This window comes from Prionailurus viverrinus, chromosome D2 (assembly GCF_022837055.1).
Source record: "Prionailurus viverrinus isolate Anna chromosome D2, UM_Priviv_1.0, whole genome shotgun sequence".
Taxonomy (NCBI): Eukaryota; Metazoa; Chordata; class Mammalia; order Carnivora; family Felidae; genus Prionailurus; species Prionailurus viverrinus.
The window spans coordinates 50,621,221-50,638,310 of NC_062571.1; the positions used below are offsets into that span (position 1 = coordinate 50,621,221).

Consider the following 17,090-nt stretch of genomic DNA (forward strand, 5'->3'; position numbering starts at 1 on the left):
CAAAATCTGTAGAGAGCTTATCAAACTTGATACCCAAAAAACAAATAATCCAGTGAAGAAATGGGCAAAAGCCATGAATCGACACTTCTCCAAAGAAGACATCCAGATGGCCAACCGACACATGAAAAAATGCTCAACATCACTCAAAATACGAATCAAAACCACAATGAGCTACTACCTCACACCAATCAGAATGGCTAACATTAACAACTGAGGCAACAACAGGTGTTGGTGAGGATGCAGAGAAAGAGGATCTCTTTTGCACTGCTGGTGGGAATGCAAACTGGTGCAGCCACTCTCGAAAACAGTACGGAAGTTCCTCAAAAAATTAAAATAGAACTACCCTATGACCCAGCAATTGTACTGCTAGGTATTTATCCAAGGGATACAGGTGTGCTGTTTTGAAGGGACACATGCATCCCCATGTTTATAGCAGCACTATCGACAATAGCCAAAGTATGGAAAGAGCCCAAATGTCCACTGATGGATGAATGGATAACGAAGATGTGGTATATATATACAATGGAATATTACTTGGCAATCAAAAAGAATGAAATCTTGCCATCTGCAACTACATGGATGGAACTGGAGGGTATTATAGTAAGTGAAATTTGTCAATTGAAGAAAGACAATTATCACATGATTTCACTCATATGAGGACTTTAAGATACAAAACAGATGAACATAAGGGAAGAGAAGAAAAATAATATAAAAACAGGGAGGGGGACAAAACAGAAGAGTCTCATAAATATAGGGAACAAACAACGGGTTGCTGGAGGGGTTGTGGGAGGGGGGATGGGCTAAATGGCTAAGAGGCATTAAGGAATCTACTCCTGAAATCATTGTTGCACCATGTGCTAACTTGGATGTAAATTATAAAAAATAAATAGATTAAAAAAAAATCCAGGGGTGCCTGCGTGGCTCAGTCGGTTGAGCATCTGACTTTGGCTCAGGTCATGATCTCACGGTTCATGAGTTCAAGCCCCGCATCAGGCTCACTGCTGCCAGTGCAGAGCCTGCTTTGGATCCTCTGTCCCCTTCTTTCTGCCCTTCCCTGGCTCACATGCTCTAAAAATAAATTAAAACATTAAGAAAAAAACACATCCAAATAAAAAGCAGGCAAAGGCTTGAACCTAAAGTTCACTAAAGAGGTCACTGTATATGAAAGGCAAGTAAGAGGTCCTCTTTCTCCACAGTACCCAGTAGCATGGCTAATGTAAAAAGCACTGGCAATACCAAGTGATGATGAACAGGCAGAGTGCTAAAACTCTCTTTAATTGCTGGTGTGAATGCAAAAATGGAACAGCCACTCTGGAAGAGTCTGACAGCTACATTAGACCATATGACGTACTCCAAGGTATTTACGCTGCAGTAATGAAATCTTATGTTCACACAAAAACCTCCACACAAATGTTTATAGCAGCTATATTCATAATTGTAAAAAAAAAATGGGAAAAACCACACTGTCCTTCCACTGGTGAATGGATGACCAGCTGTGGCCCATCTGTACAGTTGGATACTATTCAATAATCAAAAGGACAGCATCAACAATACACAGAAGAATTGGGATGAATTTCAAAGGCACGATGTTCAGCAAAGTAACCAATTACAAGAGATTACAAAATTCATGCTTCTACTTACACGACATTCTCAAAACAGAGCTATGGTGTGGAAAAATATGTCAGTAGGTAGCAGGGTGGGGTGGAGGACAGTTGGGAGGGCTACATTGTATGTTAGTGCTTGGGAGAGAGGACTGATTGGATCTTAGTTGTGGTACTGGTGACATGAATCTATATACATGCTAAAATACAGAGACCTACACACCTCTTTAAAACGGGACCAGACAGGAAATCTAACTTTGAAAATCTGTTCTGTAGCAGTCACTTTGAATGTAATCTCATTAAATCTTCACAGACTGCACGATTGGTTTATTATCTCTATCTTGCAGACAAGAAACCTGAAACTCAGAGATACTCATGAACTTGTGCAGAGTCACATCACAGTGAGTGGTGTCGACACTGGAGTCCACTACCCAGACCCTTCCTCCACCTCAGCCCCTGGGATGGTCAAGTCTGCCCACAGAAAAGACAGGCTGTCCTATTTGTTGATGTCACTTCCATGTCTGGCTTCTATGCACAGCTGTGCTTAGCTGGACCTGCTCAGCTCTAGTCACGTGAACTGCAGCAGGATCCCTTGGGTTTCTTGGGCTGCTCTGCATATGCAGGTTGGACTTGGTGATTTTGAGGTGTGTGATAATATTGACCTAATGGGAAGAATGCTGGACTAAGACCCACCCGTGTTCAATTTTGACTCCTCCCTAGGTAACTCCATCCACTTCCAGGAAGGTGTTGCTGTCTCTTAGCAATGCATTTTAAGCCCAGATAGGATGTCAACCTGAGCTTCAGACAGTATTCCTAACTACCTCTTCAGACGTATCTATATGGCTGTCCCACAGGTACCATTTCCTAAAACCAAGTTCCTCACTACCCAGCAGCCCAGACAGCAAAATCCTCAGTGTAAGCCAGACACCTAGGAATCAGGGGGGTCTCCTGAAAACCCCTTGCTCCCCACAACTCTCAGATCCAACATACCTCCCGTGTTACATCCTAAAGCTCTAGCATCTACCACTTCTCCATCTCTGTACCACCTTCCTGCCTCAGCCTACTTCCAAGACTTATCCCTGGATTCCCTCCAAATTAGTCTCTACCCAGCAGTAATGGGAATTTTTCAAAAATACACATCTGACCATATTGTCCCAACTAAGTATCCTCCAAGGGCTTTCCAGTATCTTGGAATAAAGATAGCATCTTAATGTAGCTTCGTTGCCCGTCTCTCCATTTCCTTCTCTATCTTCCCCTGCAGCTTCCTGCAACCCTGTGTCCATCCTGGCTTCAAACACAGCGGCTTGCAGGTATCGAGCTGCATTGCGCCCAAGGCCTTTGGACGTACATTTCTATTGGCTGACACACTCTTCCCCTTCCCAGTCCTACCTTTTGCCAAGTTAACCTGCTTCCTTTAAGGAAGCCTTTCCTGACCTTCTACACTGTAGAGCCACACTGTCCTCAACGTAGCCACTGGCCATGCAGTCCATCAAGCAACTGAAATGCATGACTGCTGCTGAGAACTGGACATTTTGTTTTGTTTAATTTTAATTAATTTCAACTTAAAAACCAGTACCAAGTTCGGTCATATTTAAAACAACGAGGGGGTAGGAACCTTGTTCTTTAAACTATAAACTTAATGAAATCTAAATACAGACCAAGTATTTCCACAAAATTTAGCATCTGAATTGAGAGGCACTGTAAAAGTAAAGTGCATACGAAATTTTAAAGACTCCACAAAAAATAGAAATGTCAAATATCTCATTATATAAAAACACAGGCTGTATGTTATAATGAAAACATGTTAGATATAATGGCTTAAAAATAAGAATACTAAAGTTCGTTTCACCTGTTTCCTTTTCCCTTGCATTAGTCAACGTGGTAGCATCATATTTCTATCAGATGCAGAGGGCATCATCCAGAGCAGGCATGGATGGCCCTCCAGGCTGGGGTTCTCACTGCCTACCCTCAGTGGAGGGCAGAAGGTCTCGTGGGCTGGGATGGGCATCCTTGATTTGAGCCAGCCTTGTGCACCAGGCCAGTCTTCAGTTCTCTCTTCCGTCAGAAGCCCACCGAAAGGAAAAGAAATTTAAGATGATGGTAAAATAGCTCCACCTAGGTAACAAGTTCCCTACCAGGATATCATTACACGGTTACCTTTGCCAGAAATTAGTTTGTAAGGCACATTATCACATTCAAGTGCTCCCACCTGAGACTGGCAAGCCACCTTGGGTCTTGGGCAGGTAAAGTGTGCTCCACAAGGCAAAGGGAGGAGGCAGAAAGCTCGGCGGCAGCCCCCCTTCTGTCCCCCTATATGCTTTGCTGCCAGGCCACAGCGTATTGGCAGTTATAGAAAAATCGAAGCACATTTAGTGATAGAGCAGGAATTTAATTAATTCATCCCTGCACTTACTGTACTCCTGTAAGATGCCTGGCACCAATAGCATTCGGTTCTGGATACACCATAGTGAGCAGCACAGGTGGTCACCTCAGAAGGGAGTAGTTTAGGGCTTGGATCTCCAGATCCTTATTACACTCTTAAAAATGACTGAAGGACTTCAAAGAGTTTTTCTGCAAGTGGGTTGTATCTATCAATTTTTACCATGTAAGAAATGAAAGCTGAGAAAATTTTAAAATATTTTTTTATTAATTTGTTTTAACAGATCAAAACTAGCCCCATATATGGTAACATAAATTAATAGAAGCAGCTGGATTCTTCTATGTGCAGTCAGGTCAGCCTGTTGCGCTATTACCCATTACATGGCCTCTGGGAAACAGCTGTGCACTGAACCATACACTCCTTTCTAACATTTGAAAGCTGAGTTTTCAAGTTAATATTTTTTCCCCTTTGGAGGACGCATCATGAGGATGGCAGAATCAGCAATTTATCCACAATCATCAAGCATTCATCCCTGATGAAAACTATTAAGCCAAAATTAAGTATTTTAGTAATATTTTTGTAGCACAAAAAATGAAAACTAAGGTAAGAGGAATGTGAAGGAATCTACAAAACCATAAATAATATTGCTTTAAATCTTGACACAACCTAGGCTCTGAGAATGAATGGGCGTCCTATCAGCTGAGTCTCCATTTCTCTTCTCAAAGGCACAGTCTGGGCAACATATCCAACAAAGGGGTCTTCCTTGGGCTCCAGTGCCCAGCTGTCATTTACAGGTACTGTAGTATTTGAAACCATCCACCTCTGCAGATGCAAAGACTATCTGTTTAAAGCTCATTTTGATGGCTCCCCAGACCCCTTCAGGCTGGACTTCTGATTTCTCCTTTCTTTTTGACCCTGAATTCGGAAAAGCTTCTTCCTGAGGTCCTTCTGTCGCTTCAGTTTCTCTTCTTCCTCCTTCTGCTTCACCTTGAAGTGTTCTTTATTGTGCAAATGCCGTTGTTCCTTGGCCTTCTTCATCTTCTGACTGTGCACCGTACTTAGAGCATCCAGCAGTGCAAGGATCTGACAAGGACAAAACCCATGAGCATCAGAATACTCTTACAGCATGCTTTCCTTCTAAGTTTCCAGGGGCCTAAACACCTCAGCTGATGTATCAAAACTAGAAGCAATCCATGATCCAAATGAACATTAACCTAGGAAAAATTTACCCTGAACTAGGACATCATAATTTGCATGGAAGCAGAAATAGGAGCATATCTAGAGCAAAATACCTAAATAACGGCTTTCACCACAAAACCACCTCTGTTATCACTCTGGATACTATGGACAACTACGATACAGTGATTTGCCAGCTGGATGCTTCCATTACTCCCCCATTAAAATGTGTAAGACACAGCATGACTAAACAAAAGGGAAATGGATTCTGGCCTCTCCTCTAAATTTTGGTGCTAGTGCCTTGAATAAGTCTGGCCCTTACCCTTTCCCAATGAAAAATGAGAATGCAGAAGCACCACATGTGCTACTTGAAAGTGCTATTTTCACATCTAAATGCAAGATGCAGGAAGCCATTATCGACAGTACCTTCCTTTCATGAGGTTCCCGTATGACGGCTGGTCTCCGCCTGTCCTTCGGTATCTTGCCTGCCTTTGCTTGGGTCTTGGGCTTGTTCTTAAATGGCAGGGCCTTCTGCAAGGCTTTTGGAATGTGCAGTGAATTAAAATGTTTCTTTTGCCTCATGATTGGCTGAAAAGAAAAATAAAGACAGTGATGTATCTGAATGATGCTCTATATGCATTTAAAACTTGCCTAAAATCTTCTCAGTGAATTGATTTTTCCATATGATCAGTAACACCAGAGTCTGCTGATCATCAGAAATGAGGATTCAATTGTCTATCAAATATGGATTGCCTCAATGAATGTATACTTCTCTGTTGCAAAACAGAGAAATACATAGAATATATTTATAGTTCTTCCAAAAAAACAACTGTGTCCATGTCTATGGTATGAACTATGGGAATCTCAACAGAGCAGATGAACAGATCCAAAGTTTCTTTTAATGGAAAACCCACGCCTTATTTTGGGGACACTGAGGTAGTTTCTTGTATCTGAAGAAGAATAATCTAGCTGTTCATCTTCACAGTCAACCTCTGTGAATTTAAGGTCATAGTTCTTCCTCCAATCAGCAGCAGCTGAAGTGTCCCCATCCCTGACTGCCATTAAAAAGTTTAACTTTATTCTGTTTCTAATGGAAAGCCAGCTGAGAAAAAGGAGATTAAAATGACACAAAGGCCAAACACCCTCTGCATTCAATTTTTACAGGAGTCTAATTTCTCTGCTTAAATTGAGATGATCAAAATTCTTAGCTGCCTCAAAAATACTAGTAAGTTGAAAGTCGTGCCCTAGGTCTTTACCAAGGCCAACATCAACTATATAGAGAATATTTCTGCCACGTCTTTAAATTTACTATGAAAGACATCATCCATGATAATACTCAATATTCCTCTATTTAGGAACCTAAAATGCTTAGAATGAAGGAACTTGGAGAAGTCACATTCTGAAAAAAAGACTAAGCATCATAAGCTAGACAACAGGTACCACATCCTGTAATGCATTTTAACAGAAATTCACATAACATAATTCAAAACTGTATTATTAACTATTTCATTAAAAAAGTAATGACTGGGAAACTTCTGTTTCTGGCAGAATGGCAGACTGACATCCTGAACTACCCTCTTATTACAAAACAATTAAATACCCAGCATTAAAATAAATCTTTTCAAATGCATTAACGTGTGAAGAAAATAATAAAAGTTCTCCAAGACCAAAATCCAAATGAAATGGGATTTTGACAGGCACTGAGAACTTAAAATAAAAAAAAAAATAGTGATGACGCCAACTACTGGCAACTATTGGTGGTGGGAATCTAACCTGGTATGGCTCCAGAATACTACAAGCATCATCCAGTGAAGCTGAACACATGCATACCCTATACCTAGCAATCCTAACCTGGGGGGTCTATGTAAAAGAAATGTGTGCATATGTATATCAAACAAGTCACACGTAAGTATTCAGGGTAGCATTTATAATGGCCCAAAACTGGAAATAATGTCCATCAATGGATAAAACTGACATTGTCACATAATACAATTCTACTTGACAGTAACAAATGAATGCCTGCTATACAAAGAACACGAATGAGTCTTATAAAACCGAATGAAAGAAAACAGGCAAAATAGTTTATGCGGTATTTTATAAAACTCAAAAAACAGGCAGAAATAATTTACCTGTCAGGAGTCAAGATAGTGGCTATCTCTGAGGTAGAGATGGGGTATTGACTAGCAGTCATAAGGGAGGCTTTTGTTGTGCTGGTAATTCTATTGCTTGATCCAGGTGACAGCAATTTTGGGTGTGTTAAAATTCATGAGCTGTATGCTTATGATCTGTGTAGTTTTCTGTATGCATGTTAACACTTCACTACAAAGTTTATTAAAACTTTCAAAAAAAACCCACCCATATTGCTTCAATAACAATTAGCACATTAGTGTTTTTAAAAGTAATACATGTATATGGCAGGAAAAAAACAGTTCAAAAGAGTATACAGTGAAAAGTCTGTCTCCTTTCCAACCCACGAAAACTATTACCACTTTCCTGCATTCTTGCCAAAATACTCTATGAATATACAACATGTTCATTCAAATTTAACATTAGATTTCCTACTTGAAAATTCAAAACATTCAAAAACATTATGTACAAAGCATCTGGATGACCCCCATCTACAGAGCACATGTGTGACCATACCTTATACAAAGAATCCTTGTTGGGCTTTAGTCGGACACCATGGGCAAGCCGGAGTTGACCGGTGGTCCGCATTCCTGACCAGGTGTCTTTCTCACCAACTGGTTTCAACAAAGAAGTCACCGGGTTATAGAAGGCTGGAATGGAGACGGGATACCAAGTCCTCATGAAGACAATATCTGGAAAGAGAGGTAATTTACTTGAACATTTTCAAAAGAAAATTCGTAACGATCCTGTCAAACAAATGAACATTCACCCCAAACTTCTCTAGTTAGTTGCATGGTATTTGAAGAGAGACTTCACCAAGTAAAATTTTAAATATCACAAAACTCTTACTGGGTCTGAATCACATGGCTCCACACACAGCATGACTCAGTACACCGCCTAAGATGCTCCAACTGAGGAGAGCTGGAGCTGATTCCAATTTTCTAAAACCTAAACTACAGCCTTGAATCCACACTGGCTAGAAATCAACAGTGAACGGTAACATGCTGTTATGATTACACCACGATTATATTTACCACTCATCAACAACTTATCCTCAAAGCTGGCCCGGAAAGCTCCTTCTGGAGCCCGAAGTGCTTTCTTGATCTGTCCCCTTATGCCACTGACAGTTCGAATCACAGCACCTTCAAATTTGGCCACTTCCAAAGCAGAATTAAACATTCCCTACAGGTATAAGAAAAAAAAAAAAAAAAACCCACATAACACAAAATCAGATATGTTACTTCCTACTTTATAAGTAAATCCTTGGTTAAAAAAACAACTCATTTAATGGTGATAAAATAATCAAAATGTATTCTCCCCATTACGAGTGAACTACTACGTCAAAAGGAATACAACTCTATTTCATTTTCCCCAAAATAATATTAAGATTCTACTGTAGGTTCATTAGCATGCTCATCACTGATATCTCTGTAGAAGAAAACATCAAAAAGATATGTACTAGACTGAACAGCCCTAGATAGCCTCTGCTGTCATCTCACAGGGCTGGACTGCAGCTCATATCCTATGACTTAGGTGCACGTGCTCAGGAAATAATGAGTGTTGGATAAATGCTGGTGATATTATTACTTTATATAAAGAATATTTTATGATCTTAACACTGTATTTTTAATGGAAACACCCTACTAATAAAATTTTCAATAAATGCCACTCAAACCACCCTCCCACGTTACACTGCAGAACAGAGCATCCATTTCTCTGTATCCCTGGCCAACAAGTATTTTACAAAATACTTGGTCTATTTTTCTACCGAGCTATTTAACAAACCTATGATTTTCCCCTTTTCTTAACACAAAACAAAAGGACAGGAAACAAAACCCAGTGAATGAGATTATATATTTTCACTATTAGCTCTGTCACAGTCTCACATGGAATAAGGAATAGCCTCAATTAGTAAATATCTCTGTTAACTTGATCTTAAACTTTTCTGAGCATACTTAAGTAACAGAAACCAATATAAAGAAGTAAACCAATATCAAAGACCAAGTTTATAAAAGATTTCAATACTCTTTTGAATGCATCAGACTGTATTTTAGAGGTATTTCATTCCTTCTTTCACAAAATATACATTCATAAACGTCAATATACAGATATACGGACCTTAATGAATGATGTATTCTTGAAAATTTTATATGGAAAACCAGTTAGCTTTAATTTCTTCACAATTTTTATGGATTTATCCAGATCAAGGACAACTCCTGTGGCAGCTATCCGGAAATCAGGCTGGGAAGAATCCCCAAAATTTGAATACAGGAGCAACATCAAGGAGAAAAACTACAATTCTATGATGCAATAAATTACCATAGTGCATTTCACTTACAATCAACTAAGAACAAGAAAGAATATGTGAACATGCAAAGCAATTATTTTAGCAAAAACAATGTGAAACTATAATACATGTAATAAGCCAAACTAATGATGATGTCTTGAATATTCTCCAGAGGGTGATTTCATAATCAAGTAATTTCACAACAATGACTGATTCAGAATGGAAAGCAATATGAAAATCTGGTTACAATGTTTAAGAAATTAAATTTTAGACCACCAGGGCAGATTCCATCTGCTCATTGTTCAATTTTTATGTCAAACTGGGCCGATAAAACCTACTCTGATTGATCAAACGAAGACTGTGTGAACATACTCTGCTAAACAAGCAGTACCAAGGGGTAGTCTTATGTCTACCTGGCATCCGGTATATCCCTAGAGCCGAGTACAATGCTTAGTACATGGTGAGCACCACTTACATATTTTTAGAAAAATAAGTCCAAAAAATGCATACAAATATAAAATGTTATCAGTACCATAATAATTCTTCTACCTCTCCCTTCTCCATTCCCACACCTTACTTAAAAAGACACAGGAAAACTAAAAGCAAAGAGAAGCTTACTATAAATACTAAAAACATGTCACCTGCAACTTAAAGTTTCATGTACATATTCCATATTTAAGATATATTCCTCAAACATAATCTGGAAAATAAAACATTCAAGATATTTACCATTATGCCACTAACAGACTGTACTGCCAAGAACCCAGTTCCCTGTGGAGTAATAGGACCTTAAAGAAAATAGAAAAAAAAAAAAAAAAGAAATACAGTGAATCACAAATTTTGGATTCTATTTTAAATGTGTACTCCAATCCAAAAAAAAGAGAAAGAAAAATCTTATGAATTGAGATTTAATGGAGAAAAGCAAAACTATAACGATAACGAGTAAACGGTTTAAATCAATCTATAAGCAGGTTATTCTAGTAGCATATTACCCCAAAAAGTTGCTCCACAATGCATGTGCTGTGGAGTGTACTTTAGAAGCCTCTGTCTCCCATTGTGGTCTTCGATGTAATAGAGTGGAATGGTCTGAAACCTCCTCCACCCCACAGAGAAAATGATTGGATCTCGGGACTTGAGGATTTTCTTATACCAACGATGTTTCTTCAGACGCATCTGAGGGGAGAAGAGATTTCAATTTCAATAAGATTATTGGTGGAAGTACATCCAAAGAGCCCCAATTGTCAAGCATGCAGCAAAGGGTACCTACCTGTACATATCCGACATTGCCTTCGCTATTGCCCAAACCACCCAAAATCATTGGGTAATGGGGGTCGAAGTTAAGCACAAATTCACAGGGGACATTTTCTATCTCAATTCGAACATACATCCCAGGTCGAAAACCCTCATATTGAACTCTGGCTTCATCATCTTGATCTTCAAATTCTGCTCGATTAAGCTATATATGGGGGGGCGGGGGGGGGGGGACAATAAAAAAAAACACATAGCTGTTATCTTAATAAATGTAAGGTTAACATTTTTAAGACAAGCAATTTCTCAATAGAGGAACATGGACAGAATCATTTACGCTTTATCCTTATTAAAAATAACATGCACTCTTATCTTTACGGTTTGTTTTCTTCTTTGCTACTCCAAGCACAGCAAATGCAAACAACTCTGAAAGCAGCCCTTCATGCTGGTCAGCGAACACTCTTAACTTCTTTCTTTTCTTACTCTGCAAACAATTGTTTCACACTTTTCCTTTCTTTGAATATCCAGTATCTCCTCCCTCATTCTCACTCTCAGCTGCTGTTTCTTAATTCACTCAGGATCTAAGTAGTCTAAAAGAACTTCCACAGTCAACTCCTCTACCAGGGTTTACACCCCCATTCAGCCTTTTATTATAGCTTGTTATTATTATATCTATAACTTATTATATTACTGAAATTAATTAAAATTAAAAACTTTAAATTCAGTCTCCCGGTCACAATAGTCACATTGCAAGTGATCAGTATCAACACGTGGCTCGTGGCTACAATGCAAGACAGCACAGATATACATTTCCATTATCACAGAAAGTTCTACTGGGCAGCCGTTATAGCTTATTTATCTGTGCCTCTATTCAATGCCAAACTTCATTTGCAATACTAGCTATCATTCACTTTTATTCCAACAGGTCTTGCCTGTTATTTCTCCCGTCTTAACACCTTCTTTTGACTCTTTCTCCAACTATTGCCCCATTTCTCTGCTTCTCTCTGAAGTAAAATGGCCCAAAATTTTTCTATAGTCATGGCCTCCAGCCTCTGCTCCCATTCTTTTGAATCCTCCCCAAACTGGTCTTTAACCCACACTCCATAACAATGCTTACCAAAATCATGTAAGGCCTCCACATTCCCAACCCAGTTGTCAATCCTGTCTTCATCACAGTTAACACATCAGCAGGATTTAAGATAATGTATCCCTCTTTCCACAGCAGTTTCCAGCATACCTCATGTTCTCTTAGATGTCTTCTATCTCCTGAGCGCTGCTCAATCCCACTGCTGCTTCCTCCTCTCCAGCTGGTCTCTTACAATGGAGCAGCCACTGTCAGTGCCCGTCCTCTCTCCTGTCTCCATGCTCACTCCTCAGGTCATCCCATCCATTTTATGGCTTTAAGTAGCATCTAGATGCTAAGGGCTGTACATCTGAGTCCCTGGCCCCAACCTCTTTCCAGAGCTCCTCACTGACTACTTGATGCTCCACTTGTCTGCGACAGATCTCAAACCAAACAGCTCTAAACTTCACCTTCCTGGACAAACCTGCACCAACTAGAGGCTTTCCTATCTTACTGACAACTCGACTTCCAGTAAGTCATCCTTGTTTCCTCTCACACACCCCACACTCAATCTACCTTTAATCCACCTTTCAAAAGTATACCCAGAATTTGACTCTTTTTCCTCCATGCCACACACCGCCCCACCCCACAGTGTGAGTCACCTTAATCTTACTGAACTCTTGCCACAGCAATGCTTTCAAAGGTAAGCAGGTCACACATATCTCTCCTCTGTTCAAAACCCCCATTGATCCCCATTTCACTCAGCATAAAAAATTCAAAGTCCTTTACAATGGCCTACAAGATTCTAGGTGATTTTAAGTAATAAATGAATTGAAGCAAAGACTTCAGAACTAGCTTTACATGACTTAGTTACTTCTATCAAAGGTCAGTACAGACTTGGAACCTACACATTAATGGCTAACCAGGAGGTACTTGAATAGATGAAGGCCTAGGTTGGGCAAAGCCTGCTGACCACATTTTTACAAATCACATTATTTAACCTGTATAAGATGTATTAGGGTATATTCTAGCTTAAAGGCATTCTTAGTACCCCCCCACCCTTGTCAAAGCGCAATTCAAACACTTGTCATCACCTGCACACACATCTTTGTGTGTCCTTCAGAGTGAGTTCATCAGCTCAGTCTGTTTAGCATAGCAGGTAGGAGGGCCAGATTATCTCCTTTTCAGCATTCCATATGCTCCCTTTATCTCCACATCTGACCTGACACTTGAAATATCCTGTGAACTCTGCCCAAGGTGAGTATTTAGCTTCCCTGGAGAGCATTGGTACATGCATAAGACTGGTATGTACAAGAATCACCTGCCCATTCAAATTATTTAATTATGGTTCCAGGGAGCAGTAATCAGAATGCTACAGCAATGCTTGTATTTAAATAAATAAATCACTACACTATGAGATCCTCAACAGTTGCAGCCTATCTTAGCCATTTTTGCTACCTCAATGCTTGGTACAAAATAGACACTGGTATCTTTCTGGTCCATTTGTGACTGAAGAAACTATCAGATGATCACATGAATAAACACTCATCTGCAGCTTGACCCAAGAGTCCAAACAGGAGGCACAGAAGCAGGTCAGGGAGTAGAGACCTAAACAAAATTACATATTCACAATACTGTACTATAGCCTTGAAATGAAGCTGATAAGAACCAAGTTTTCTTACCTGTGCTTGTTTATGCATTTCTCCTTTAAGATCATCAAAATATGTGCTTTCTCCTTCATCATATTCTGCATCAAACATCTCCTTCAATTTTCTCTTTTTATCCAAATGCTTTTTCTTGGCACTTTCCTCTGCATTGGGGTCAATTTCTTCCTTAACTTCTTCTACATCTTCAATCTTAAATTTCCATAAGAGAAACAGTTGTAAAAGTTTGTGGAGATCTTTTCTTTAAACATTAAAGCAGATTTTTAAAGTTCTTTTTTTTTATGTTTATTTTATTTCTTTTGAGAGGGAGAGAGAGAGAGAGAGAGAGAACAAGCAGGAGAGGCAGAGACAGAGGGAGAGAGTGGGTCCCAAGCAGGCTCCACAGTCAGCACATAGCCAGCACGAACCATGAGATCATAACCTTGGCTGAAATCAAGAGTCAGATGCTTAACCAACTGAGCCCTTCAGGCGCCCCAGATTTTTAAAGTTCTATCCGAGCTGCAAAAATCTTGGTTGTGGTCATCATGAAAACAAAACAACAAAACAAAACAAAAAACACAGACTTTGGCTCTAAAAAACATGTACTGCTACAAGAGGCATTTAGGCATCTGCAGCACAATAAACTGTCACTCCTTCATCTGGCTGGAATGCCAAATATAAATAAAAATAACAAGTATTCCCACCCAGATGCTCCCCAGAAATTGTTCTAAAGAAATATTGGGGAGAATAGGGATTTAATTATTTTAAATGGTACTTAAATTTAAGAAGAAGAGAATGATGGCAAAAGGAATGGTAGAGAGAGAGAGACAGTGACTTGGGAGATAAACTTCTATGACTGAAGAATTATAATGATAACAAGAGGTAGTAGGTGTCACCCAAAAGATCAAGAATAACTAACAACTTTGATCTATTCACAACCTCCATATTTTTAGGAAGGAATCCATCCACTCTGTAATCTACACAGATAGTAAGTAAGATGTGCATTTCTTTTTAATGATAATTTTTTTTTAACGTTTATTTATTTTTGAGACAGAGAGAGACAGAGCATGAACGGGGGAGGGGCAGAGAGAGAGGGAGACACAGAATCGGAAGCAGGCTCCAGGCTCTGAGCCATCAGCCCAGAGCCTGATGCGGGGCTCGAACTCACGGACCGTGAGATCGTGACCTGAGCTGAAGTCGGACACTTACCCGACTGAGCCACCCAGGCGCCCCAAGATGTGCATTTCTTAATATGGGCCTCTCTCAGAACATAATGACCACAGATCAAGGACCATAATTCACAGCCAGCCACGGCAAAGTCATACCTGAGTATCTGGGCCTGGTTTTCCCTTGTGTACATCCCCTGTTTCCAGGTCTTCAAAGTCACCATAGAGCTCTTCTGGGAAAAGAATATCCAAATAAATCCTCTGTGAATAGGGCCAGCAAGTGACACTCTAGCATTACCACATGCACTGTGCACTCTGAAGCCCAAACCTCAATTTTACCCTTCTTATTGCTACACACCCCAGGAGAATCCTATACATACATAGCCTTCTTTTTCTTGTTAAATTATCAGTATTTCATTACCTGTTTAAATTTTTTTTTTAATGTTTATTTTTGAGAGAGAGACAGAGAGACAGAGCTTGAGTAGGGAAGGGCCAGAGAGAGACTGAGACACAGAATCTGAAGCAGGCTCCAGGCTCCAAGCTGTCAGCACAGAGCCTGACATGGGGCTCAAACTCACAAACTGTGAGATCATGAACTGAGCTGAAGTCGGACACTTAACCGACTGAGCCACCCAGGCACCACTTTCATCACCTGTTTAAATGAAGCAAATGGACACCCGCATTTCCTTACTTTACTTCAATAGCTCACTTAACCAAGAGCGATCTTTCGAACACACGTGATAAACACTCTGTAGCAGAGATGTACACAGAGACGCGTGGATTACCCTGCAGGTGAGTCCCCAAGACCAATAGTAACCCAAAAGTGACATGAAAAAAACATGGCTTGATTAATAAATCCCACATGGGAAAAAGAGTCTGAAAGTAAGATCAACACAGCACAATGAGTGACATATCTAGGAAAAGTCTCAGATTACATAAAATACAGCCTTTAGAGTAAGACTGGTAGCTAAAACAGTGCCAAACCACATGAAAAGCTCATTAATTCATTCATCCTTTTGTTTTTGGAACTCTAAGTTTAGCTCTGGGTCCTATCCTTAAAAGAAAAAGATACTGAAACTCCTTCAGGAAGCAGTATTTAGATAAAACATTTTCATATAAAAAAGAGGCAAAGAACCAAAGAGCCAAGGAAGATACAATAGATGAGAAGATTCCATTTGTAATAAAAACAAAAAAAGGATAAAATACTTAGTAATGAGCCTAAAGAGAAATGTGCTGGAACTTTATTTTAAAAATTTAAAAAAGCGTTAATATGCTACCAAGGAACACATGGAATAACATTAGCTAACACTTTCAAGTGCTGTATATACCAGGCACTACTCTAACTGTTTCACATGTCTTAACTACATTCTTCAACATGACCTAATTAAGTAGGTGTTATTAATGTTATCTACTAAACAAATATAGATTACCATATATTTGAAAAAGATGACTCAATATCAGGAAGCTGTCAATTCTCCCTTCACCAGTTATAATAAAAACCACAACCAAGAAAAAGACCACTTATGGAATGGGAGAAGATATTTGCAAATGACATATCCAATAAAGGGTTAGTATCCAAAATATATAAAGAACTTATACAACTCAACACCCAAGAAAACAAATAATCCAATTAAACGTGGGCAGAAGATATGAATAGACATTTCTACAAAGACAAACAGATGGCCAAAAGACACATGAAATGATGCTCAATATCACTTATCATCAGGGAAATGCAAATCAAAAACCACAATTATCACCCTACACCTGTCAGAATGACTAAAATCAACAACACAAGAAACAAGTGTTGGTGGGGATGTATAAAAAAAGGAACCTCTTGCACTGTTGGTGGGAATGCAAGCTAGAAAGACAACATGGAGGTTCCTCAAAAAATTTAAAATAGAACTACCATATGATTCAGTAACCATACTACTGGGTATTTACCCAAAGAATATGAAAATACTAATTCAAAAGGAATATGCATCCCCTTGTTTATTGTAGCATTATTTACAACAGCCAAGTTATGGAAGCAGCCCAAGTGCCTATCAATAGATGTTTATAAAGAAGATGTGGTATAAATATACAACGGAATATTATTCAGCCATAAAAAAGAATGAAATATTGCCATATGTAACAACATGAATGAATCTAGAGAGCACAATGCTAAGTGAAACAAGTCAGAGAAAGGCAAATACCATATGATTTCACTCATATGTGAAATTTAGGAAACAAAACAAATGAATAAAGGGGGAAAAAGAGACAAACCAAAAGCCAGACTCTTAACTAGAGAGAACAAATAGATGGTTACCAGAGGGGAGGTGAGTGGGAGGTAAGTGAAAAGGGTGAAGGAGATTAAGTGCATACTTACCATGGTGAGCACTGAATAATATACAGAATTGTTG

General features: G+C 39.3%; 1 protein-coding gene across 3 annotated transcripts in view; it reads right to left on the minus strand.

Annotated features, from left to right (window-relative positions):
* Nucleotides 1-4,225: 4,225 nt before the first annotated feature.
* Nucleotides 4,226-17,090, minus strand: part of BMS1 (BMS1 ribosome biogenesis factor) — a 48,336-nt gene continuing 35,471 nt past the window's right edge. For 2 of the 3 annotated variants that reach the window (XM_047825314.1, XM_047825315.1), the window contains exons 14-23: nucleotides 14,851-14,924; nucleotides 13,565-13,738; nucleotides 10,839-11,027; nucleotides 10,564-10,744; nucleotides 10,301-10,359; nucleotides 9,403-9,525; nucleotides 8,319-8,466; nucleotides 7,801-7,976; nucleotides 5,584-5,745; nucleotides 4,226-5,064 (exon numbers count right to left, since the gene is read on the minus strand). In XM_047825314.1, the coding sequence (XP_047681270.1) occupies nucleotides 4,834-5,064; nucleotides 5,584-5,745; nucleotides 7,801-7,976; nucleotides 8,319-8,466; nucleotides 9,403-9,525; nucleotides 10,301-10,359; nucleotides 10,564-10,744; nucleotides 10,839-11,027; nucleotides 13,565-13,738; nucleotides 14,851-14,924 (1,517 nt within the window). In that variant the 3' untranslated portion in view covers nucleotides 4,226-4,833. The remainder of the gene's footprint in view (nucleotides 5,065-5,583; nucleotides 5,746-7,800; nucleotides 7,977-8,318; nucleotides 8,467-9,402; nucleotides 9,526-10,300; nucleotides 10,360-10,563; nucleotides 10,745-10,838; nucleotides 11,028-13,564; nucleotides 13,739-14,850; nucleotides 14,925-17,090) is intronic. The other variant, XM_047825316.1, reaches the window with a different exon arrangement.